Source organism: Notolepis coatsorum (assembly GCF_963971535.1).
Source record: "Notolepis coatsorum genome assembly, chromosome: 17".
Lineage (NCBI taxonomy): Eukaryota > Metazoa > Chordata > Actinopteri > Aulopiformes > Paralepididae > Notolepis > Notolepis coatsorum.
The window spans coordinates 88,424,404-88,449,009 of record NC_140181.1 but is presented as its reverse complement, the minus strand read 5'-3'; the positions used below and the strand labels follow the sequence as shown (position 1 = coordinate 88,449,009).

General features: G+C 46.1%; 2 protein-coding genes across 2 annotated transcripts in view; one reads left to right on the top strand and one right to left on the bottom strand.

Moving 5' to 3' along the window:
• zhx3b (zinc fingers and homeoboxes 3b) overlaps window positions 1-5,408 on the bottom strand; it is a 31,388-nt gene extending 25,980 nt beyond the window's left edge. The window contains exon 1 of the mRNA XM_084333539.1: window positions 5,214-5,408. The gene's annotated coding sequence lies outside the window, so the exon portion shown is untranslated. The remainder of the gene's footprint in view (window positions 1-5,213) is intronic.
• Window positions 5,409-14,335: 8,927 nt separating this feature from the next.
• On the top strand, window positions 14,336-23,998 carry rab5if (RAB5 interacting factor). The gene is made up of 4 exons (XM_084333805.1): window positions 14,336-14,608; window positions 19,692-19,795; window positions 21,346-21,475; window positions 22,901-23,998. Exons 1-4 carry the CDS (start codon window positions 14,489-14,491, stop codon window positions 22,940-22,942), a joined length of 396 nt encoding a protein of 131 aa, XP_084189931.1. The 5' UTR covers window positions 14,336-14,488; the 3' UTR covers window positions 22,943-23,998.
• Window positions 23,999-24,606: the final 608 nt, after the last annotated feature.

Below are 24,606 nucleotides of genomic sequence, written 5' to 3'. Positions count from 1 at the left end.
TCACGGTACATTAGCTCAGAGCCCAGTTAACCCTTGCAGTACTAGGGTGCTCCAGCTTCCCTTTCATGCCGAGCTCACGTATTGAGAGTTTGCACGTCTCCAACCCCCCCCCCCCCAAAAGAAAAATTTTACCCAGGTTGGGAGATTAGAGGCTGTACAATCCTAGTCTGCACAGCCTCTGTTGTTTATTAGCCCCCCCCCCCCCCCCCCCCCCCCCCCCCCGGCCAGGATCGGGAGTTTTGACGCAGACGCCGTGTCATAATGAGAAAAAGTAAAATGATCTCTCACTCTCTCCTGTACAGAAAGCGAAGGATCGATCTGTTTACAGTTAAACATGGAGAAGTGTTGAGGGACGCCTCCTCTCCTCTCCCCACGAACAGTAGCCCGGAACTCTCCTTGGAGTGGCGTGTGAAGGGTTAACAGGCAAATGGGAGTTTGCCACTGTGGAGGGAACGTGATGCCCCTTGTCCCCCCCCTCCCCCCCGCCCCCCCAAAGAGAATAACTGCCCCTGGCTTGGGCCGTTGTACCCTTCCTCCTACACCCCCCCCATTCAGTTCTGCATCAGGGGGCACGGCGCTGCCAAGGCAGGCTGGTCACATGACCAAACACAAAGGCTTATGGGTGGGCAGTCCCAGCCATCCATCACGTGGGTCTGGGGGGGGGGAGTGGGTGACGGCGGACGAGAGAGAACGGGAGAGGGCGGTGGGGGATGGGCGGCAGAGTTGGGGGTGAGAGTGGAGGGAAGAAGGAGACGAGGAGGGGTGTTAACTGTGGTGGAGGAAGCAGTGAGGTGTTTCAGTCAGGAATTTTCTGCCTTGATGCACCCCTCCCTCGCCTCCCCTCCCTCCACACACACCCAACAACTCCCCACCCTACCCTCCCCTACCAACCCCCGCTCGTCTACCCACCCTCTCGCTCCGCACTACAATCACAGACCGTTCACCTCCCCTCCCCCCCTCCCCCCCCTCCCCCCCTCCCTCCCTCCCTCCCTCCTCGCTGCACTGCGAAGCCTGGAATGTTCCACGGCAAGCTCTTCAGTGGACACAACCTGAGAGCTGATCCTCAATGTGTGAGTGTGTTTGAGTGTGTGCGAGTGTGTTGGAGTGTGTTTGTACATGTGTGTGTTTCAATGTCCCATGCAAGCTGCCCTAGCTACAACGAGCAGTCAACACACACACACAAACTCTACAGCCCCCCCCCCCCCCCCCCCCCACCTCCCAAAAGAACCCGTCGCAGTTGGGACTGAAGGGCAGTGGGAATGGCTGAGAGCCGCTGGAACGGGCCAAAACCTACACCGCGACTCTTGCGGGGGCGCAACCCCCCGCGAGCGAACGTGCCAGGTAGTCGTGCGAAAGTTACGCCTCAGCAAGGAAAAAAAAGTGTCTCACAGAAACGTCTCGCTGAGAAAACCTGTTCCACAGGCGCACGAGGCAGGTGAGGAGAGAGGAGCGATCTGCAATGCAAGCTCTCCCCTCGGCCGTGCGGGGCTTAGGACGAGTCCTGTTGACTCACCGAGTATGAGAGCATTGGCCAAGAACTCGCATGGGTCAGAAATGTTGAGCGTAGTCTGGCCGTGTAGCGATGATGTGTTTGCGTATGTGGTTTTCCTGTGAGATTCTGAGTGGAGGGAGAGTGTGTGTGTGTGTGTGTGTGTGTGTGTGTGTGTGTGTGTGTGTGTGTGTGTGTGTGTGTGCGCGCGTGCGTGTGTGTGTGTGTGTGGCGTGCGGGGGTGGGATCCCGCATGCCTCTGTGTGAGACTTGTTTACTGAGGCAGTTAGGCGGCCATTTTCCCGTGTGACACAGGGAGTACTCCTCCCGAGCGTGACACACAAACAGAATGTTTTCGTCCCCGGCCTCCCAGTCTATATAATCCTGCCCACGTCCACGGCCCTGTGCTGCATGACCCTCTGTCGTGCCCCGGACGGCCCAGCTCTCGTCAAGGCCTATATCCTCCGAGTCTAGGCCAAGAATAGCACTCGCTCTCGCCAGAGAGAGAAAGAGAGGGAGAGGACTACAGCTTGGAATAGCCTCGCCACACACAGTATGCTAACCAATCTGCTCCTCTCCGCTCCTCCTAACTCACAGATGCGGCTGGAAACGCCGATAGTTTGTCTGTTTTTGTCTCTTGGTTGGTTTCTCATCACTTCCTACCTCTGCAACAGTTGTCATGTGAGGCGCTACTATGATAGGGAACAGTTGGGAGAGACATACAACCCTCTCCATGTTTGCTCTCTCTCTCATGCTCCCCCACCCCTCGTTTTTCTCCTTCTTCCCCCCCCCCCCCCGTCTCATCTCCCTCACCCCCCCCACTCTGAACAAGTTGGGCCCGGGGAGACAGGTCGGCAGCGCCACTGGTGTGTTACCGTCCCCATGGCAACCACCTCCACCCCCTCTCTCTCCCTCTCCCTCTCCCACCAGCTCGTTTCTCCGAACCCCGCGCACACACAAGCACACGCGGGGCTACACAAACACACACGGGTCGCACACACACACACACGGGTCGCACACACACCTCATATGCCATTTTGTCCGTGGCTCGAGCAAGGCTTGTTTTTTTCCACACGCCCCTGTGTGAGTGGTGATTGGAGAGTCCCTGCTCTGCTCCTATTTCAGTGCCTCACGCGGTGTTCATGTCCCCCAGCTAGGTGTGGTCGCCCTCGCCAACACACGCTATTGGCCGGAGCCAATGGCGTCTCTTCCTGTTCACTCAGTGCCTGCCTGTGTCCAGTGTCCCCCCGGGTTTGGCTTGGATCAGAACAGCCAGGGGCTTGCCGGGTTGGTCTATCCGCTCGCTATAGGGTAAGCAGGCGCGGACGCACAAAACAGGCCTCAAGACACCTAAACCCAACCAGTTATCAACCCCACATCAAAACAGAAATCCTTTGCCACTCTCCCCCTCTCTCTCCTCTGTACCAATCCTATCGCCTCAACGCGCAGAGCTTCTACTTCACTCCGACCTCTCACAGAGTCTACTTGGCGGTTTTGCCCCCCACCCACGCCTCTCTGATGACACCGAGGCCCAAACGGGTTTGTCCGTTTGTGAAGTTCGGGGCGAAAACGGCGACCGTATGAGAAAACCCTCAGCAACGGGTGTTCCCCGTGCAATGTCATCCCATCATGTGCTCTAGTCCCGTTCAGGGCTGCGCTCGGGTCAGGGAGCCGTGTGGGGGTTGCGAAAGGGCTGCATTGCTGTGGCTACTGGCAGTGCAGGCGTTAAAAGTGGATAGGGGAGGGAGAGAAAAATGGCAGAGCAGCAATGCACCGTGCCGTCCAACCTAAAATGGCTGACATCACAGGCTGTTAACCAGCCAGGCAGAGCGGCCGAGGCTGCTTACTGCTGACCCAAACCTGCTGGCGCTGGATGTAGGGGTGGAACACACTGCTCTCTCTCTCTCTCTCTCTCCTCCACTCTGAGAAAAGGGCTGGGGGCTAGCAGCTGACTTCCGCAGGCACATATTATAGAGACCTGCAGGTAATTTGCCTGAACACACATCGACATAGAGAAGAGGTGAAATTCAACAATAACAAAATAGTTCCCGGCCACGTGGAAGATTGATACACAAAAAACAAAGTCCAAACACACAAAAGGTCCAGAGTCAGCTGTGTCTTAACAAAATAAGAAACACAAAAACAGCCTGAAATACAATTGTATGACTGTCACCGTCTTGAATTAAAAAGAATGGTGCACCGACTACAGACCTGGCATAATAACATAAGCATGCTTAAGCCACAAGAGACAGAGAGACTGGGACAGGCCTCAAACTAAGGTTGTGTGAGATTTATCTACACACAACCACCACAAGCTCAAATCTCCACCGCAGTAACGCACAGCCCTACGACAAGCTGAATTATCTGCTGATGCTCTATGAGATGTCCAAGACGACTAAATCCCCATATACTCCCATAGACCCACTCACCCAGAATGACTGCTGTTATGCCATCCATCAGCAACAATAGTATGGCAATTGGCTTATGTCGAGGGGTAATAGCTGTGGCATGGGTGATGAATAGATAGCTGGATTAAGCTGCACGTCTATGGTTGGGAATCACTTGGACATCAGACACAAATTAGCTGTCTGGGAAAGCTTTGCTCTAATCCCTAGTGTCACACACGCATGGCAATGTTGACATGATAAGTAACCTAGACAACTGTTTGCATTCTTATAGCATGTCTGGGGCTAAAAGTTACAAAACAAAGGCTTTGCATGGTTTGTGAAAAACCCGCAAGGTAGCCTTAATAGAAAACAAATAGAGCCTGGAACACAAAGATTAAACCAATTAAGATTGAGATCTTCTGTGCATATATAGGTTTGGCTACATTTATAAATCGATAAATAAATTAGACATGTTTATCCAGCCATAATGGATATAGCCTATGGTCATGATAAAACGATACCACAACAAGAAAATAAAAACAAAAGCGACTTATGATTGGCAGCACATCATTTCAAACTTAATTCAGAGGTTGATTGATTGATTGATTATCATTGATTGAAAACGTTATTAACAGATTGCAGAATGGTTACAGACAGTACAGTACAGCTCAATACACACAATTGTTAAGGGGATGCAGACCAGAGAAAGACTTTCGTCTCGTTTACATCAGGGTCCCCCATTTTCAATTCATCATAACATATGACACACATGACATGCAGATAGACAGGTAGAGGGAGATGGATGGGGGGAAATTGTGACAGCTGTCTGTTGCTAAATAGGCCCGGTGCTACTAATATAGCCCATCAGCAGCCAGTTTAGTCGGGTATGTAAACAAACCTTTATCACTGAAAGCAAACAGAAACAAGGGAGTCACGGCTACAAAGTAACATTGTGCACGCGCGCGGCGTGGAACGTTCCCCGAGCACAGACAGCTTGTTACTTACAATCTACCTTCTGGCGCGTGTTGTCGTCCTTCCGCTCAACTTTCCATCGCGTGCCGCCGGGCTCGAGCGAGAAGTGAACCGGCTACATTATGGTTTATTAACATTGTAGCCACTTCAGCGCGGAGGAGGAGACGGCGAGCCCCCCCGAAACAAAACTACTCGCCCCCCTCACTGTCGCCATTTTAAGCCCGCGACATGCAGCTGGCCAGGCTGTGTGTTCAGCGCAGTAGGTATAGGCTACTGTAGAGCTCTCGCAACTTTGGAAAGGTGAACACACATGTACAGGAAAAAATAAGATATATAAAAATTTAAAAAAAAATTAAAACACTCACCTTACTGGTTCCAAGTGTGATAGCCTTGGCAGCGCGAGAAAAGTTCACACTATTTATGGTTTCAGTCAAACAGATACATAGCGTGAGACTTGTGGGGCTTTATTATTGATGCCAACTTCGGTAACCCCCCCTCTCCATCGACTGATGATGATAAACGTGACACATGGGCCACAGGGCGGTACAATGGCCCCCTCCTCGCTCTTGTTTATTTCGAATGGCTCTCGGGGAGAGTGGAGGGGACGTACCGTCGGGCAGAGACGGACACGTGATGCACACGTCACTGACGGTCGGGAGGCGTGTGGCGTGGTGGGCTTGTGCTGCTGGAGAGAGGAGCAGAGTGCCCAGGCATCCCATAATAATAATACGCCCCGGATCAATTTGATGGGATGCCTTTGACATTATTATTACCTACCCGCTACCTGCCCCCCCCCCCCATTTCCTCAGGTGACTTCAAGTTTCAAGTTTCTTTATTAGTTGTCAGAATACAGAATACTTTGCATGAAATGTTTCTTTCTGTGTTGCTCCTGAGAGTGCTGTGCTAGATAATAACAAGATAGTATAAAATAAGTATAATAAGTATAAAATAGAAAGTCAATTATTGAAAGTTACACACACTGTTCATACTTTTTGCACAATTGCACAGCCCTGTTGCAGAATTTTAAAACCTGTACTCTTTCATATGTACAGTGAATCACTGATGAAAAAAGGAGGAGGGAAAGGAGTAAGCAAATGAATAAAGGGAAGATGATTAAGCGGAAGGATTTGTAGATACAGTAATAAATGATAATTGATTTTAATTTAACCTGCAGCCATCGTGCTCCGGCCCCGGTCCCGACTGGCGGAACTCCACCGCCCCGTCAAATACTGCCCAAAGAAAGGGTGACCGTGGAAGAAGTTGCCGGAGGATTGAGGGTGACGGCGATTGAAGCCGGAGACAACCCGATGCCGGCCGCCGCCGCCGGGGGGACCCGACAACTAGCCGTGCCCGTGCAAGCAGCGGTGCAGTGCTGGGCAACCGCGGTCAAACGGCGTTTGGGCTTCGAAGTGCGCGCATCCTATTATTATGCAAAGTCTAGGTGATAAGTGCCTAGACTTTGCATAATAATAGGATACCGTTTGGCCTCCGCCCATATTACGACTGCACCCCTGCGTGCAAGCGAACCTCCAAGACCTCGCCCAGGGGCAAATAGACCGACTGAACCAGGTATTGGAGAAACACAAGACGGTGTTCTCCCTCGACGACGGAGACTATGGATACACTACCATGATCACTCACTACATCCCCACCGGGGACGCACATCCCATCAAACAACGGCACCGCCGGATACCGCCTCACATCTTTCAGGAGGTGAAACGACACGTGCAAGACCTGGTCGCTCAGGGTGTCCTAGTGGAGAGCTGTAGCCCATGGGCGTCGCCAGCCGTGATAGTGATCAAGAAAGACGGCTCTGTGCGATTCTGTGACCCACCGAGATGCGTACCCTCTACCCCGCATAGAGGAGTCCCTAGATGCCCTCGGGCAGGCCAAAATCTTCTCATCCCTCGACCTCACGGCTGGCTACTTTCAGGTGGCGGTGAAAGAGGAGGATCAAGAAAAGACGGCCGTCACGACGCCCTTCGGCCTCTATCAGTGGACCCGTATGCCCTTCGGGCTGTGCAATGCGCCGGCGACGTTCCAGCGGTTGATGACCGCGGTGTTAGGGGACCTGGCTTTCGATGTCCTGTTGGTCTACCTGGACGACGTGTTGGTGTTCTCACAGGACTTCAAGAGCCACTGTCAGAGGCTGGACCTGGTGTTCGGACGCCTCCGCGAACACGGCCTCAAACTCAAGCCCCGGAAGTGTTTCCTCCTCAAGGCGGAAGTAAAATTCCTGGGACACATTGTATCTGCGGCCGGGGTCCAAGTCGACACCGACAAAGTAAAGGCCCTGGAGGACTGGCCGGCGCCACGCTCGGCGAAAGAAGTGCGACAAGTGATCGGATTCATGTCGTACTACCGGCGATTCGTGCCCCACTTCGCCCAAGTGGCGCAACCTCTGCATGCCCTCATGGGAAAAGAAAAGAAAGGGTTCGCTAAAGGACGGACCGAGGCCTTCCAATGGACTCCAAAGTGCCAGGAGGCCTTCAACCACCTGCAAGGGTGCCTAATGACGCCACCGGTGTTGGCATATCCGGACCTCCAACTCCCCTTCATAGTGACCACGGACGGAAGCTACTTGGGGCTGGGAGCCGTGCTGAGTCAGAAGCAAGAGGGCGTAGAGCGCGTCATTGCCTTCGCGAGCAGGGGCCTACGAGGGTCCGAAAGAAACGACCGGAACTACAGCGCGTTCAAGCTGGAGCTCCTCGCCCTGAAGTGGGCGATCACAGAGAAGTTCCGAGACCTCCTGCTCTACTCCCAATTCACTGTGGTCACCGACCACAACCCTTTGCAGTACCTGGACACGGCCAATTTGGGGGCGGTGGAGCAGCGCTGGGTCGCCCAGCTGGCCGAATACGAGCCCGGCCGACTCAACCAAAATGCCGACGCCTTGTCACGCATCCCGATGAGGCAAGAACCAGAAGTAGCGGACACCGAAAAAGACTTTCTAGCGATCACTGCGGAAGGCGTTCATACTCGGCTGGGCCCCGAGGAACGGACTGAGCCGCCGGAAGTCTCAGCAATCGACCTGAGGCAACCGGGCCAGGTGGCCCCGGCAGAAGGAGTCCGTGCTCGCCTGAGCCCCGAGGCGCGGACCGGCCCGTCGCGGGCCCCCGCTCTAGCCGCAAGGCCGACCGGCGAAGGCTTCATAGTGATCCCGGCGGAAGAAGTCCGGGCTCGCCTAGGCCCCGAGGACCGGACCGACCCGCCGGGGGTCCCGGCAATCGTCGCAAGACAAATAATGGCACAGAAGGGGAACAGCGGATACAGCTGGGACGAACTACGGCAATTCCAGGCGGAAGACCCCGAACTGGGACAGGTATGGCAGGCGGTGACCCGTGGGACCCCACCCACTAAAGCCTTGTTGCAGGATGTGAACCCATACCTCCGCAAGTTATACGGGCAATGGGAGCGGTTCCGCCTACACAATCAAGTACTGTTTCGACGCATTAGCGACCCCCGAGACGGGGAAGAGGTCCTGCAACTGGTGGTGCCGACGGCCCTGCGGAGACACATATATGAGACCCAACACGACTACAGGGGACACTTTGGTAGGCGGGGGACTATAGACCTGATGAGGCGAAGTTACTTCTGGATAGGAATGGCAGCGGAGGTGAATGGCTGGGTGCAACAGTGCAAGTGGTGTGCACTGGCCCGGGATGTATTCCCTAAGTCACAGGCCCCGATGACCTGCACCAACGTGACTGCGCCCATGGAAGTTCTAGCCATGGACTTTACCATGTTGGAGATGTCGACGGGCGGCTACGAGAACGTCCTGGTGTTGACCGATATGTTTACCCGATTCACTATCGCCATCCCGACCAAAGATCAGACCGCCAAGACCACCGCCGCCGCACTCATCCGGCATTGGTTTGTGTACTACGGCTGCCCCGCTCGGCTTGACTTGTTTAAAGAAGATCTGTACGGCCCATGGGGACATTAACGTGTGTTGTCGGGCCCTATAAATAAATTTGATTTGATTTGATTTGATTTGATTTGTGTAACTGGCTGACCGCTCTTGATCCTCCCTATCCTAACATTGACACTTAACTTGCTGACCTCTCTTGATCCTGTTGGGGAAAATGTGTATATGAGGTGAACTAGTTTAATATGGGTCAACTAAGCAGTGCTGAAAGACGGTCTGGCTGACGTTCTTAAAACAACTTGGACAGATGGACATTTCAGTACGGCACGTTGTGTGCTTGTAATCTCGTACATCATATCGCTTTCATATCTTGTTCTTTTCTCTCTGTCATACATACACATATACACGCACACATCTCATCTCTATCTCTTTCATACACACACAAACCTCACTAATCTGAACTCTCTCTTTCACACACACACATATACTCTTTCACATTCACACACACACACACACACTCATTTTCACATTCACACACACACATATACTCTTTCACACTCACACACACACACTCATTTTCTCTTTCACTAATCTTGACTCCAGACTCCAGCTTTGTCTCAGGACGATAAACCTTTAGACTTATCTTCTGTTTTTATTCTCTCTTCTATGTTAAATCTATGTGTCATCTTAATGTACGTCATGTCATATCTGATATAATATGTTACGTCATCATATCTGTCATGTCGGGGCAGGGCTGGGAAGGTATTATCTGGGGGAACGGGGGGTTGGGGAGTCAGAGTGTTTTCCTTCAACTGTGGTGACCGTCTACTGAGCCATAGCTTTTGCTGTTAAAACTTCTTTTCCTAAATAAATTACCTACTTGTTAAAATTGGAAATACCGTCTCCTGCTGTGTTAAACAACCATCAGCCACAACAATCCTCCCTATCCTAACATTGACACTTAATAGTGGGACATGATACAGGTACCGCCAGGGGGAGCTGGTGGCGACGTTGGGCAGGGAGACACAGGTGAAGAAGGATGGGCTTAGGGCGTGGCGCCGACGGAGGAACTCTCTCTTCATCGTTTTCCAGAGAGGGAAGAGGTGGCACGGAGCTGGAGCTCCGGACATCAAGCATGCGAGATATAAACCCAGTTACGAAGCGGGTTAGTAATCAGTATGCAATAGCTTAGCTTTTAGTTAATGCGGAAGAGACATTGTGAACGAAGAAGCAGACGAGCTACTGCCGAAGAGTGTGGTAGATATTGCCCACATTGCGTTTTAGCTGAAGTATAGGCGTCATGACAGGGGGTTTACCACGACCCACAGCTTAGCTTCAGTTAGGCTAGCACCACAGTTTAGCCCGCGTGTCGCCCCACCCCTTCAGCCCAGCAGCGGACGTCACTACACTGCACGCTCCTCCAGCCCCTCCGAGCCGTTACCCCAGCAGTCACCTGCCCAACGTCTACCCAGCCCCGCTGCCTGCTATCACGGGACCTCTCGACGGCCATCTCACCAGTTGGTGGTGGGAGCAGGCCCGCCACTTGGTTAAGTACACTCAAGCCGGTTACAGCGAGCGCTCTGAGTGCTGAAACTTTATCGGTAGACATTCTCTCTGTGCGGCGCAGGCTCTTTAACACTTTGAGTGCCACTCACGAGATTTCTCGGAATTATTTTTTTTTTTTTTTTTTTTGCGATCTGAAAAATTATTGCATCACCCGAGCCTACCCGAGTATAGCCGAGGGGCGCCGGCGATCACTGTGGAAAAAAGCGCCCCCTGTCGTCTCCCAGATGACATAAGTGATTTTGGAATGGACTCAATGAAAATGAATGGGGAAAAAAATCCGGTACTCCACATTTTCCAGTTCACTGATCCAGCCGGGGTTACTAGAGTTCATTCTGGAGCCTCAGATCCCCGCGGATCATGGAGTTCTACTGTATCGCGTTGGATCCATACACGTATCGATTTTTTCGAATGGTGATCAGGAATTGGAATATACCAGTTGGATACCATCTGATGTCAGGTAAGGACTCTATGTTATCAGTGGTAGGATAATCAGAGTAAGTTTGATGAAGTTATAAGCTGTTTTGTGAAATGTCTTCTTTCGGTTTCACTGTAAAAGTCCGAGAGGAAATCAACGAGGCGATTATCAGTGCGCGGCCGTAATGTGCTTGCGTGCACGTATAATATTGATCATCTAGCGTTTATTTGAAAACGATTCATAAAAAGGCCGACGAATATCAACGTTGTGGAATATTCCACTAAAAGACGATTTTCATAGAATGCTCCAGAATGAGCTGTTTTTTATATCAAAACGGGGGCTTTTCTAACTGCTCTGAAACGGCAACGACGCGATAAAAAAACAATCTGTCTTCACAGCACTGACTGGAAAATAGTCTTTGATAATGCGATGGGCAGATTAGACACATAGCCATAATTTAAAACATAGATTAGGCGATATTAACGTTAACATTGGCGCCGATGGTGGCATTCAAGCGGTAAAACGGAAAACCAGGCGTGGCGCTGAAAGTGTTAAGGGCGAAGAGAAGCAGTGCTTTGAACTGACGCTGGTAACAGTGTTTAGGGGCGCCCTGACCTTTATTATTTTGGGGAAAAGCCGTCTATAGATAGGACTTTTATTTGCAACGTGGGCCCACTGTCATTTCGGTTGAATGTGATAATAATGTGTGTTCTTTTACAAAAATCCCATTGAATGACTCCTTTATCCCTCTCCCTCTTCCTCCCCTCTCTCCCCACCTACGGAGAAGCGAAGCAGTAGATAAACCCTTAAAGGGAAGAGGTTATTACTGTGTCTATCCCAGTGTGGGAAGAACTTTAGTCTGTATTGTAGCGCGAGAGCACTAGGTGCCCAGTGCGGGAATAACTTTCATCCATGTGTAAATCATTGTAACGTAAACCAGACTTTCAGTAAAAGAGAGTTCAATGGGACCACTGTGTGCGTGTCTGTTAATGTGCATTTTATCTAACCCTTTCCTTTCCGGGTAATGCTCATTACAATTTAACCCTTTCCCCACCCCCTGCCTATAGTTCATTGGGAAAGGTCTCTACTCGTCAATCAGGAAGGGTACTGCTTTGGGGAGCGAATATATTATCCATCCTTACTGCCATCGGGTGTGGGAGGGCCCAGGAAGTATTGGGGGAAGTGTGGGTGTGTGGGGAGTTACTCCTGGAGGGCAAGAAGGACCAGCGCACCATCCCTAGGTTAGTGAATCCTAGGCCCCATCCACTCCCGCTGCTCGACCTCCACTTCAACTCTCCTGGCCTAAGGTCGGGGACTCAGCCGGACCCAGCTCTGCTGCGTTCTCACTACCAGGTGGCCGTGTACATCCACTCCCATAAAGCAGGGATAATCCACCCTGCTACAAGTGGATAAAAAAAAATACTGAATAGGCTACAGGGAGAACAGGTGCATCCCACAATCAATAATAAAGGGGGATTTCACCAAAAAAGAATGACGATTAATTTGGCACATAATCACACACACACACTTCCCAAAACTCTTAAACAATTTCACACACATTAGTTTAGTTTGACAATGTATTGCTATTTTTTCATCTACATAATTTCATGGAGGTGTAATTAACACAACACAAGGATTCAATGTCCCCGATGACATCACTGGTGGCCATATTCAAACTAATTTACTCTCAATAACTGTCAAACTAAATTAATGTGTGCAAAACTATTTAGAGTTTTTGTGATGTGAGTGAGATTATGTGCAAAATAAATCAGCATTGATTTTTGGTGAAGTGCCCCTTTAAATGAACTCCAAATCTGCTGCTGTATCTTTGTACAGTTAAAAGTCTATTACGCAAATACTGCAGCATGGTCATGCTGGACCTACAAAATGCTTTCGACACCGTCAATCACTCCATTTTGATTGACAAGCTAAAAGCAATAGGTTTTGAATGATAGTTTATCCATGAGCTGGATGCAATCCTACCTGGAGGGGAGAGAACAGATGGTGGAGGTAAACGGTACACTACCCCCCCCCCCCCCCCCCTCCCAGTGAGCTGTGGTGTTCCACAAGGAAGCATACTAGGACAGTTACTGTTCCTAATTTATGCAAATTACATGTCATCAGCTTGTGACTGCAACTTGTTCCTGTTCGAGGATGACTCAGCCCTGCTGGTTGAAAAAACCCTCAGCTCAGAACTAGGCAAAATCTGCATATGGCTCGCTGATAGTGATACAAACTATCATTAGGCTACACATGGGCAAAACAGAGTTCATTCTCTTCGGTTCAAATAACAAACTCAGCAAGACCGACGGCTTCTCAGTTACAGTGGGTGACAATATTGTCACAAGGAAAGAAGATATTACCTACCTGGGTTCCATCCTAGAGGCAAATCTTTCCTGTGACAAAATGGCATCCAATGTAATAAAAAAAGTCAACCAACGAACTCGATTCTTGTACCGGATCTCCTCTCTGGTAAATAAGAATACCACGAAGACTCTAACAGGAGCACTCATTCAAGGGTACTACGGCTATACTTGCACCTCATGGTACCAAAGCACCTCAAAGGCACTAAAAACAAGATTACAAACATCACAAAACAAACTGGTCAGACTACTGCTTGACCTTACTCCTAAAACCCACCTCACCCCTGGCCATTTTGACAACCTAGGATGGCTTAGAGTAGACGACAGAGTACAGCAACTTGCAATGGGCCTGGTCTACAAGATACACTACGGTACCCATGTACATGTCGAGGTACTTCCCAAAGGTCAGTGAGTACGACGACCACAACACCAGAGGGAGTTCCACAAATCATGTGCAACCCAGATTCGGCTCAAACAAGGGACTAAACACGTTTAGCAAATTATGCCACATCAATGTGGAACGCCCTACCCACAGCTGTAAAAAATGTGAATCCCTACCCACCTTCAAGACCGCTTTCAAAGAGCACCTACGGGAGGCTGCAATTCGAAACTGGCCCCCGTAAATGTCCGAAAACCCCCTCCCACCCCTCTTAATGTACAGTTTCCTCCCCCTCGTATGTATATATTTTCTGTTAGGATCTCTGTTTTTATTTGTATTTGTTTTTATTTGTTCACCGGGACTGGGAAACGAACCCGGGACGACCGCTTCGCGACTCAGTGCGCTATGTGGTGTGCTACTGGAGTGCCCCAGGATCTCTGTTTAACAGTACTGTATATTTGCATATCTTGTATGTCACACACCTTAACAATCGTGTGTATTGAGCTGTACTGTATTGTACCCATTCTGCAATCTGTTAATAAAGTTTTCAATCAATCAATCAATCAATCAATCAATCAATGGTAGTTGTGAAGAAAGGTATATGGATTTAGGTTGGGTGGAACACATGTTTTAGTCAGACTCTGTGATGCAAGCATTGTTGGTAGTATTGCAAGGATTACTATTTGTTTTGTGAAGACGAGATGGCTATTTTCCTTTAGATTTTAACTGCTATACATCCAAAAAAATAAAGAAAGACTCCACCTCTAGGTGTCACTGTCGATTTTTCAGAAGCTTCGGACAAAGCGGTGCAGGAACGTCGCACTCTGTCATTGGTTGTCACCGGCGGGGTCAAACGTGTTTGCGCATGCTCAAACAGCTCATCTTCTGCCACCGACTGCAATCTGTCAGATCAGCAGAGCGTTTATATCCTCCACCGGCTAGAAAACATCACCCTTTACAGTCAACACCAGGGCCCGTATTCTAGTCGGAGAACTCGCGGAGTGGAGCCTGAACTTTACGCGTCCCGCGTTCGACGTTAAAAGCAGAGAATGACATTGACGACCAGTTTCAGTTCGAAGAGGAAAGAAGATATCCATCTGGCGAATGGCGGTGTAAAACAGTCCACATGGAGCAAAGCCTTCAACGGCAGCGCTGTGTGGGAAGAGAAGGTCAGTGAGCTCCGGTTCATGAGCGCAGTCCGTCTGCTGTTAGCCGGGCAACTGACGCGATGATGCACACTCGTCAACAAGTTAACCGAGGACACCGTTTATATGTTAACCCGAGGGAGGCAGCTAGCTGGAGCAGGCTAGCCCGAGAGGCGGCTAGCTAGAGGAAGCTATCAGGATGCTGCCTGCTGCGATTAGCTTCTAACGCCATCTAGCTAATAATCTACTGTAGCGTTAGCTGACTCCAGGTTGTTCCACACACAACTGTGACTGTGAACCCGACTCTGTGCTGCTACACGGGGATTGATTCGTCGCAACCCGCCCGAGAGCACTTAATAATCTATTCCAATCCATTAAAAAAAACACCACGGACAGCTCAAAGCTTAATTCCACAGCCCAAAACAATGAGTTTTTAAGTCCATAATGAGGTGTATTTGTTCATCAGCTAGACATGTTCGTGACCACAGGCTTCGAAATGAGGCCTAACCACCTGGGTCGTTTCCATAGAAACATTCAATTTGGACCCAATTTCGTCGTTGATTGATTGATTGATTGAAAACGTTATTTAACAGATTGCAGAATGGGTACAGTACAGCGCAATACACACAATTGTTAAGGGGATGCAGACCAGAGAAAGACTTCCGTCTTGTTTACATCAGGGTCCCCCATTTTCAATTCATCATTGATGCGCGTGTGCCAAGTTGATTTGAAGCCTGTGGTCACGAAAATGCCTAGTTGATGAACAAAATTTCATTATTGACTATAACCTCTATTATTAGGGGGGGGGGGGGGGGGCTTTGGACTGTGCGTGGTGAGTTTTTGGAGAAGATCGGAATAGATGAAGTGCCTTCAGGATTGGTTGCAACTGATTTTCAAGACAACCCCTTCACGAGTCTGTATGCAGTAGTACCTGTAGCACAGAATCCGATTCAAGGCTACACAAAATTACGAGACTGAAGATTTCTATCTTCTAAAATCTATATATTTTTTCTAAAAATCCACCCTAAAATATAATTTACATTGCATCAGTGCAGTCCATAAATCCAGTGAAACATTTTTGTAGTTTTTGTCCCTCCTGTACTTGCAAATGCAAATTTGATTTGAAATAGAACTGTGACTATTGGGTTAAATGGTAGACTCTCAGCTTTAATTTGAGGCTGTTTACTACAGAGTGTTTTGTTGTCCAGTCCCCCAGGGGTGAAGGAAAATATAAATCATCCTGTCGCATGAAAGTACAGATGCAGGGGCGTTATTATGATTTATATATTCTTTCTTTGAACACTCTGGGGCAACGTAACACTCAAGAGGTGCAATCTCAATCTCAGACGTGTAATCTACGTCTCCTCCAAGCAATTCATCAAATCTAATTGAAAATCGTCAAATTGAAACTTGGAATCACATTGACTTTTTATTGGACTTGCATCATAACTGTCCCCGAATTTAACCGAAAATAGCTGAGTAGTGAAACCCCAGGGGAGGTAATCATAATATATAGGACACTGATTAATCCGTAGAAGTGACTGTGGCTCAGGAGGTAGAATGGTCGTCTGGTAATCGGAAGGGTCCCGGTTAGATTCCCACTCCTCCCGCGTAGCGTGTCGGAAGTGTCCTTGAGCAAGACACTTACCCCCTGGTCCCCTCCGCCGTCTGTGGGTGAATGTGAGGTGAGGCATACGTTGAAAAATCGCTTTGGATAAAAGTGTTATATAAATACAGTCCATTTACCATTCAAGTCAACTTCATGACCCATACTGTGTTCTGATGGAGAGTCCACTACACCTGGCATTAAGTCCCTTTAAATGTATTGAGGGACATTGGTCTCTGCTTTGTTCACAACATCACAACCGCTCAAGGGTTGCAGACTCCAGGCATCCGCTGATTGCAAAGGTTTCACAACCAAATATTAAATGTGACATCTTTTAATTGGGCCCACTTTAATTGATCCAATTACTTAAACTGGGGGGTAATGATGGTACGTATAAAAAGGGATTACGTTAACAATTCCTACATGGTTCACACCACGATATGGATGTAAACAATTAAAGCTCAATGTATTTGCACTCTAGAGTCATAGTAGTCATTGTTTCCATTTCCTATTCAATGTGCTCGGAGTACAGAGACAAAACGGCAACAAATGTTTCACTGGATGCAGATGTACGAACTGCTAATTAGGGTCGGTTACCGTTCACATTTGAACCTATACCAGTTCCTGGAATTTGGTATCTGTACCCAACGGTACCCTTTTTTCGGCACTTAACTCTGTAATAACTAAACAAAATATTTCAGTTGTAAAAAATAAGTCCAAACTTCTCATTTTCAACATTGTTATAATTATTCTTTATTTTTTTATACCATTTTTATTTTCACATTGACAACAACAATAACTACAATAATGACAAGACAACAACAAACGCAGGCCAAAAACCAGACAAAATACAAAATATACCAAGACCCCCCCTCGCTAATCTATCACCTAACCCCCCCCCCCTTTTAGCTCTATCAACCATGCCCCCCCCCCCCCCCCCCCCTTCTAATCCATATTGTTAGCCTCATATGACAGCTGCCCAAATCACCCTCTAAGACTGTTGGGAAAGGAAGTCAGTCACAAGTCATACGAGTGAGTTAGGCAAATGTGTGTTTTTTTTTTTTTTTTACGTACCAAGTGTTCTGACTGGCCGACGTCCCGAGGACATAGGCACTAAGCCAGGACGATGCAGCAGTGTGAAGACAGTACAGTTAGGCAGAAAATAAATCTCAATTTGACAAAGGGAAATTACCTAGGCAACTATCGTATGAGGCCAACAATATATTGATCTATTTTACTCTTATCCTAGGCAACTTGATTTGATTTGTTTTATTATTCTAATTCGTGACCTGTTCTGTTTAAATGTTGAGCGATTTGCAGTGTCAAATTTCCCACGGGATAATAAAAGTATTTCTATTCTATTCTATTCTTTAAGGGTTGGCTTCACATACTTGCCACCTAATCATATCCCACTGGAGACATAGGTTCCTAAGGCTGTCCCATCCTTGCTCCCCCTCTATTAACCCCCCATTAGTCCTTAAATAGATAAATCGAGCATCTCACGTACCTCTATCTAGGCAAATTGGTTGGAGATAACCGTAATTCCTTATAAAAATAAAAGCAACACCAGCAACCTAAACAAAAAACACAAAGTAAGTAGTACTGATATAACCTCGGTACAACAGCATAAGCACAACATAATTATAACTATGGCCCACATTAAACATATGCCAAAACAACACCCGTGAATAGGCCTCCTAGCTGAAACATTGTGGAAAATATTAAATAAGCGGCAAAAAGATATAAAACAGAGTAAATCCAAATATTTAACATCAATAGTTTCACAGCCGGAATGTCAGGCCAACTAACTTCGGCCACGGTAATTCACGCCAATTCCTGCGCATGCCCAGTCGGGGCAAAAGAACGGCAAGCTTGAATGAGCACATGTAGTCCTGCGCACACAAAGTTAGCTTGATGGGACGGAGCTTAGTGTAATTCACGAATATTGTTATTTATTTAGAAAATTGTTATTTATTGTTGTAACACACAACAATATAAATACAAATATATTAAAAAAAGAATTGCATGAGACACCATGTATTATGTTTAAATGTTAAAATATCAACATTATCTGGCCATCCTCAGTACATTTTATCAAACTCCTCTGACCTCGTCTGGTCTTTCCAAAGACCCAAGAGATGGGACAGTAAGAGTGTAATATACTAGACAAGAGGGAGCCTTTTCCACATTATATATATATATAATGTGGAAAAGGCTCCCTCTTGTCTAGTATATTACACTCTTATACTAAACATGTAAAGGTACCCATTACCCAAATTTGGTACTGATTGATCTAGCATGAATGTAATTCGGTCAGTACCCTTAAAAGTACAGAATTCGGTACCTAACCCTACTGCTATTTTAGTGTACAGCTCAGATTTGATTTGTGAATATGAACAAGTCTCTAAAACACAAGAGAGACGAGACTGAGACTCCTGTGATGATGTCATCACTAGACCAATCCTGTAGCTGCTCCATAGACGGCGAATAATGGAACAACTCCTAGCCTAGGACACTGACGGTAGTCATGGTGATTTAACTCCTAGGACATTATGACAGTAGTCATGGTGATATCATTGGGATGTGGGTACATTTAAATGAAACTAATTTGGATGTAATGACTGATAACAACAATTATCAGATAACCATTTCACCTTGAACGGACCAACTCCATAAAGTGTCTCTTGATGACATCACAAAGTCTCGATGCTCTGATTTCCAGCACAGGGAGACACTTGTGTTTATAGTTATTGACTATTAACTGTCCCAAGATCATTTAATTGGAGCAATTTATATTCTGTTTTAGGGTGGATTACCCCTTTAACTATGTAATTGTCAAAATGAGAAGTGGTTCATCTACATATATTTTAAAACATGTCACCATGGTCTAGTTCAGTTGATCTCCACACCTTCTAAAATGCAAAGGATTAACATATGTCATATATTCAGGCTAATTGTTGAGGTATGCTATGAAAATGATCTAACCTTGAAAGTGAAATGTATATCTATACACATGCACACACTTGCTTTAAACATTCACCTTTAACACTCGCGTTAGCCACTTTAAACACTTTTAAAAACATTACACCATCTTTTATCTATTTATTCCTAAAATATTTGCACTACTACCTCATTTTTGCATTTTGTTTTTTCCATTTTGTATGGTGTTTGGTCTTTTATTATTTTACTTTTTTACTGTATGAAGTACAATCTCAGGATGCTCATACAGAACCAAGCATTTCACTAGAATGTACATGTATCTTATGTGACAAATAAAGCAGAACTTGAACTTGAAACTTTAAAAATAATACCTCTTTGATGTGTGTGTATGTCATAATGTTTTGATTGGTGCTTTTGACAGTGTAGGCTATATTAAGCTGATCAGAATACTCGGCGGTAAAAGGATAATGCATTTGATCACAATGTACTGTAACTGTACTTTGCTGGTTTGTGTGACATAGTTCCTGTTTTAATCTCTCTTCTTCATGCGTGTTTGAACAGGATGAGTTTTTAGATGTGATTTACTGGATCCGGCAAATCATCGCAATAATCCTTGGTGTGATATGGGGTGTCGCGCCGTTGAAAGGATTCCTGGGAATAGCCATGTAAGTATTCACCACAGCTAGGATTACTGCATGTTTTTTGAAGTGCCAAAAGCTTGCGACTGAGCTCGTATTGATCTTAGTGCTATTTCAAGTGTGTTGGCGGGGTCACACTGAATTAATGTGTTGGTACTAGTACTGACTGAGTAGTACTACTTACTTAGTACTAATCGGACCTAATTCAGGACATGGCCACAGGGTGGTGTCGTGTTGGTGCCATATGTGTGACATCATGCTGTGAGATTTTTAAACCTCCCAATACCTCTTCCTCCGCTGTGATTGGCCACCGCAGTTGGCCAATTCCCGGTTCGATTCCCGCTCCTCCCGGGTAGGGGTGGACGGTATGGTCTAAAATTTATATCACGGTATAATTTGAAGCATAGACGGTAACGGTATATATCACGGTATCAGTGTTTCCGTTAGAAATTTTTTTTTTGCCTGATAGGCAGGCTATATAAAGAGTGACATCCTCAAGGCATGTAGATTTATAATATTTTAACTTAAAACTAGGCTACTTTTGCGTATACAGTCATTATATTCCAAATAAAATAAGTCCTGAGTCGAGACTCCGTGCTGCTCCCAACAGTATGCAACTGCAGAGCCGCAGAGCCAGGGGCGCTTTCAGGTCCGGTCACAGGCCGCCCCACCCAACGGCTGAATTGCCAATGGCTGAATTGGAGTATTGCACTGTGCAATACACAGTGCAATACTCCAATTCAGCCGTTGGGTGGTGGGTGCTGTTGAGCGGGCCTGTGACCGGACCTGAAAGCGCCCCTACTCTGCGGCTCTGCAGCTGCATTATGCTTCTCGCAAAATCCAGCTTCCAGCTCCTGCTGCCCAGCCGTCGTTATCAGAACACGACACACATATCATAATGTTCACAGCAAACTGTAGTTGATCACCAGGTATGTTTTATTAACATAGAATAATTCATATAAGAAAAACGATAGGGAAATCTCTTCCCTTTCTCCACTGGTTAAAAAATGCCAGGAACTGAAATTGAAACTTGCTGTGCGCCGCGGTGATATGTGTTTATTATGAAATGACAATTGCGTGTTAACACGCCCACTGCGCGAAGCCTCCAAATAACTTTTTCCAGTTTGCACATATCTATTATCTATGACTAATTCTATCTATTTTTAGGGGCAAATGCAGTGAAATAGTCGCGCTGTGGTTACATGACATCATTGCTATTTTAGAGCTGCTCTACCGGTTACAAGGTATAGTCAAAATCCATACCGTAGAGCAAATTCATACCGTTTATACCGTCCACCCCTACTCCCGGGTGTGTCGAAGTGTCCTTGAGCAAGACACTTAACCCCTAACTGCTCCTAATGAGCAGGTTGGCAGTTTGCCGTTGGTGTGTGAATATGTGAGGAACAAATTGTAAAGCTCTTTGGATAACACCTGTTATATCAATTTACCATTTAGATCTGAATGAGCCCTAGGGCTTTGGGTACTTATTTACTGGCAGTCATCAGATCTCGGAGCATAGGGGCTTTCATGTTTTGACAACTTGCATACTTTTTTCCCCTCTGTGTCTGGCCCACTAGATTCTGCATCATCAATGCTGGCGTCCTGTATGTATACTTCAGCAGCTTTCAGCAGGTCGATGAGGAGGAGTATGGTGGTACATGGGAACTCACCAAAGAGGGCTTCATGACATCTTTTGCCCTATTTCTGGTGAGGCTTTTTATTTTATTTATTTTTTTGCAGGAGTTTAGTAATGTTTTGGTTCTACAAAATACGGTGAATTCAGCATAAAGTCTTCTCTGGTTGTCTGCTGGTAAAATTGATAAATACTGAGCTTTGCTGGGAATTTTACACATCAGATTTATTTGATGCTATTTTCATGTGCACGAATGTGCCAGCCTGTATGCTGCTGAACGCATACATCAGGGCTGCCCATTCTTAGTCGATGAATGTATTAAATTGGTTTTAGTTGACCCAACTCTAGTTGAGTCTTTTTGTAGATTCCCCCCCCCCCCCCCCCTATGCCGAATGAAATATTTCTTGAAAAATTATATGAACATCTCTGGTAAGTATGAGATTTAAAGAGGTCTTTTTGCATGATTGCATGTGGGGAAATACAAGGTTGCAGACAATTATTCGTACATATTAAGAGTCAGAATCTGATCGGTTTAAGCTGTTTTTTGGAACTGCAGCAACAAGACACCCCATTGAATCATATTAGGAAGAAACGGTGTTGTCTTTTAGGTAGAAAACAGGTCTTCTGAATTTGTATGTAGTTGTGGGAACGCATATGAACTGCCCCCTCTACACACCTTCTAACCACCTCTACACACATTCTAACTACTAACCACCTCTACACACATTCTAACTACTAACCACCTCTATACACACCTTCTAACCACTAACCACCTCTACACACACCTTCTAACCACCTCTATACACACATTCTAACCACTAACCACCTCTATACACAACTTCTAACCACAACTACCTCTATACACCCCTTTTAACTACTAACCACCTCTACACACACCTTCTAACCACTAACTACCTCTATACACACCTTCTAACCACAACTACCTCTATACACTCCTTTTAACTACTAACCACCTCTACACACACCATCTAACTACTAACCACCTCTATACACACCTTCTAACTACTAACCACACACACCTTCTAACTACTAACCACCTCTACACACACAAGTTCTAACCACTAACCACCTCTACACACACCTTCTAACCACCTCTATACATGCCTTCTAACCACCTCTACACACACCTTCTAAGTTTAACTACTAACCACCTCTACACACACCTTCTAACCACCTCTATACATGCTTTCTAACCACCTCTACACACACCTTCTAACTACTAACCACCTCTATACACACCTTCTAACTACTAACCACCTCTATACACACCTTCTAACCACTAACCACCTCTATACACACCTTCTTATTTTAGTTATATTAGAATAAACTATATAATATATTTTTCCATTATTAGTCAATTTGTGATGTTTACTTGTTGCCATCTGTTGACTCATGCTTTGCTTATCTTGCCCCTGGTACTTGTTGGGTCCAACGGTCTGTGTTCAAGTCATTAATCTGCTCCTCTCTGTCTCCACCAGGTGGTGTGGATAATATTTTACACGGCTCTACATTATGACTGAGAGGAATCCATCTGAGACTCAATATGAACATTTCTGTTGGAAGCTAAATGTCAAGACCAGAAGAGCGTAGAGGCGCGGGGCGTCTAAACTCCCACACAGGACCTCTCAGTGTGCAGCGCATCGTTGGAAGCCATGATTTGAATTTTAAGATCCCGCAAGACCATCATGAAAAAAAAAAGAAAATACATTGAAATACATCTCGATAAGTCATGAGGGGTTTTCTCTTCCAGGCGCCTCCCGTACACGTCTACAATGTTGTTGTCTCCTTCCTCCCGTTGTTCACGTCTTCATCGATCAATCACTATTGAAATACGCCAAGCGGCGGTTTCACTGAAAATGTATCAGCATATCCAGTTATGCCAGAGCAGGAGCTAGACGGAAGTAGAGATGTAAGCTGGAAATGCGAACCATCGAGATGTAACCGTTTTATTATTCCATGTCCTTTCCACAATTTGATCACAGCCACAGGAATAAGTCAGTAAAAATTGAACTGTTCATATAGCCACCGATCTGTCCAGATGATGGACTGACGAAGAGGAGAAGGAGGAGGAGGAGGAGGAGGGGGTAACGTGCATGTTGGTTTTGAGGTGCTTAATGTCCACAATTTTGAGCTAAAGCTGTTCTGTGCACTGCCATGATTTGCAATTTAGTATGTCTTGATGTCATTTATCAGCAATGACATAATATCTAGAGGGTAGAATTAATTTAAGATTTTGTGTTCTTTTTGTTTTTCCTTCACAACATAGCTTCCAGATCAAACAGTCTTACTTAATGTCCTGAGATTAATTTAAACATGTCTGTAAATTCTGTAAAATGTCCCTTTTTATCAAACAACACATTGTATTATGCTGATTTATTTGTACCTCTGTGTTATATCTTGTTTGATGTAACATACTTCTCAGTATTTTATAGTGATCAATTTTAAAGAACGGTTCCTGCGAGATAACTATTGTACTAGGTACATGGATGGCATTTGAGAGGATTGTATTTTCTGATTGAAATCTTTTGGGAAACACATTAAACATAGGCTTTGTTTAGCCTCCATTTTGAAAAAGATCATGTTTCAAGTATAATTTTATTAGAATGCCATCTTCAAGTTCAGGGTTCTTTAAAAAGTCTTACATTTAATCAGAATTTTAGGTCTTAAATATGATTTTGATGGGTCTGATTTAGGAAGTTCTATTGCGATAACTTCTTTGTCTTGTTTCAGAATCTTTTGTCCTTTTTTTCTTTTCTTTTTTTAATGTACGTACATTTAGAAAAACATGAAATGCTTGTTTTTCCAGGCTCAACTGTAGTAGATTTGTAAACTATACACAATGTTCTATCTATACACTAACTATAAAACTAAACAATACTCAACATATATACTATCTATACAAGGTGCTATGCTAACTATAAATAGCTATAAGCCAGACTAAACAAAAACTAAACTTAACTATAGACTAAATGTAATACACAACCTATCTATACAAACTTATACAACACAAGGTATATGTTAGCAGTGTGTGTAAGTCACTAAATTTGTGTGTTTTAATAAATGTGTTTGGGGGGAAATGTCTGGGCTGCAAAGTAAGCAGTATGGTAACACAGTCAACCACCCCCCACCCCACTCAACAATTAAATACATTTTCCTTATACTTTTTTTTTGCCAGTATGGCTGT

Excerpts from the sequence above, each read along its gene's own strand:
- rab5if (XM_084333805.1), top strand. The coding sequence starts at position 14,489 with ATGACATTGACGACCAGTTTCAGTTCGAAGAGGAAAGAAGATATCCAT. Across the intron at positions 19,796-21,345 it reads GGATTCCTGGGAATAGCCAT|ATTCTGCATCATCAATGCTG; the intron begins GTAAGTATTCAC and ends CTGGCCCACTAG. Across the intron at positions 21,476-22,900 it reads CATCTTTTGCCCTATTTCTG|GTGGTGTGGATAATATTTTA; the intron begins GTGAGGCTTTTT and ends TGTCTCCACCAG.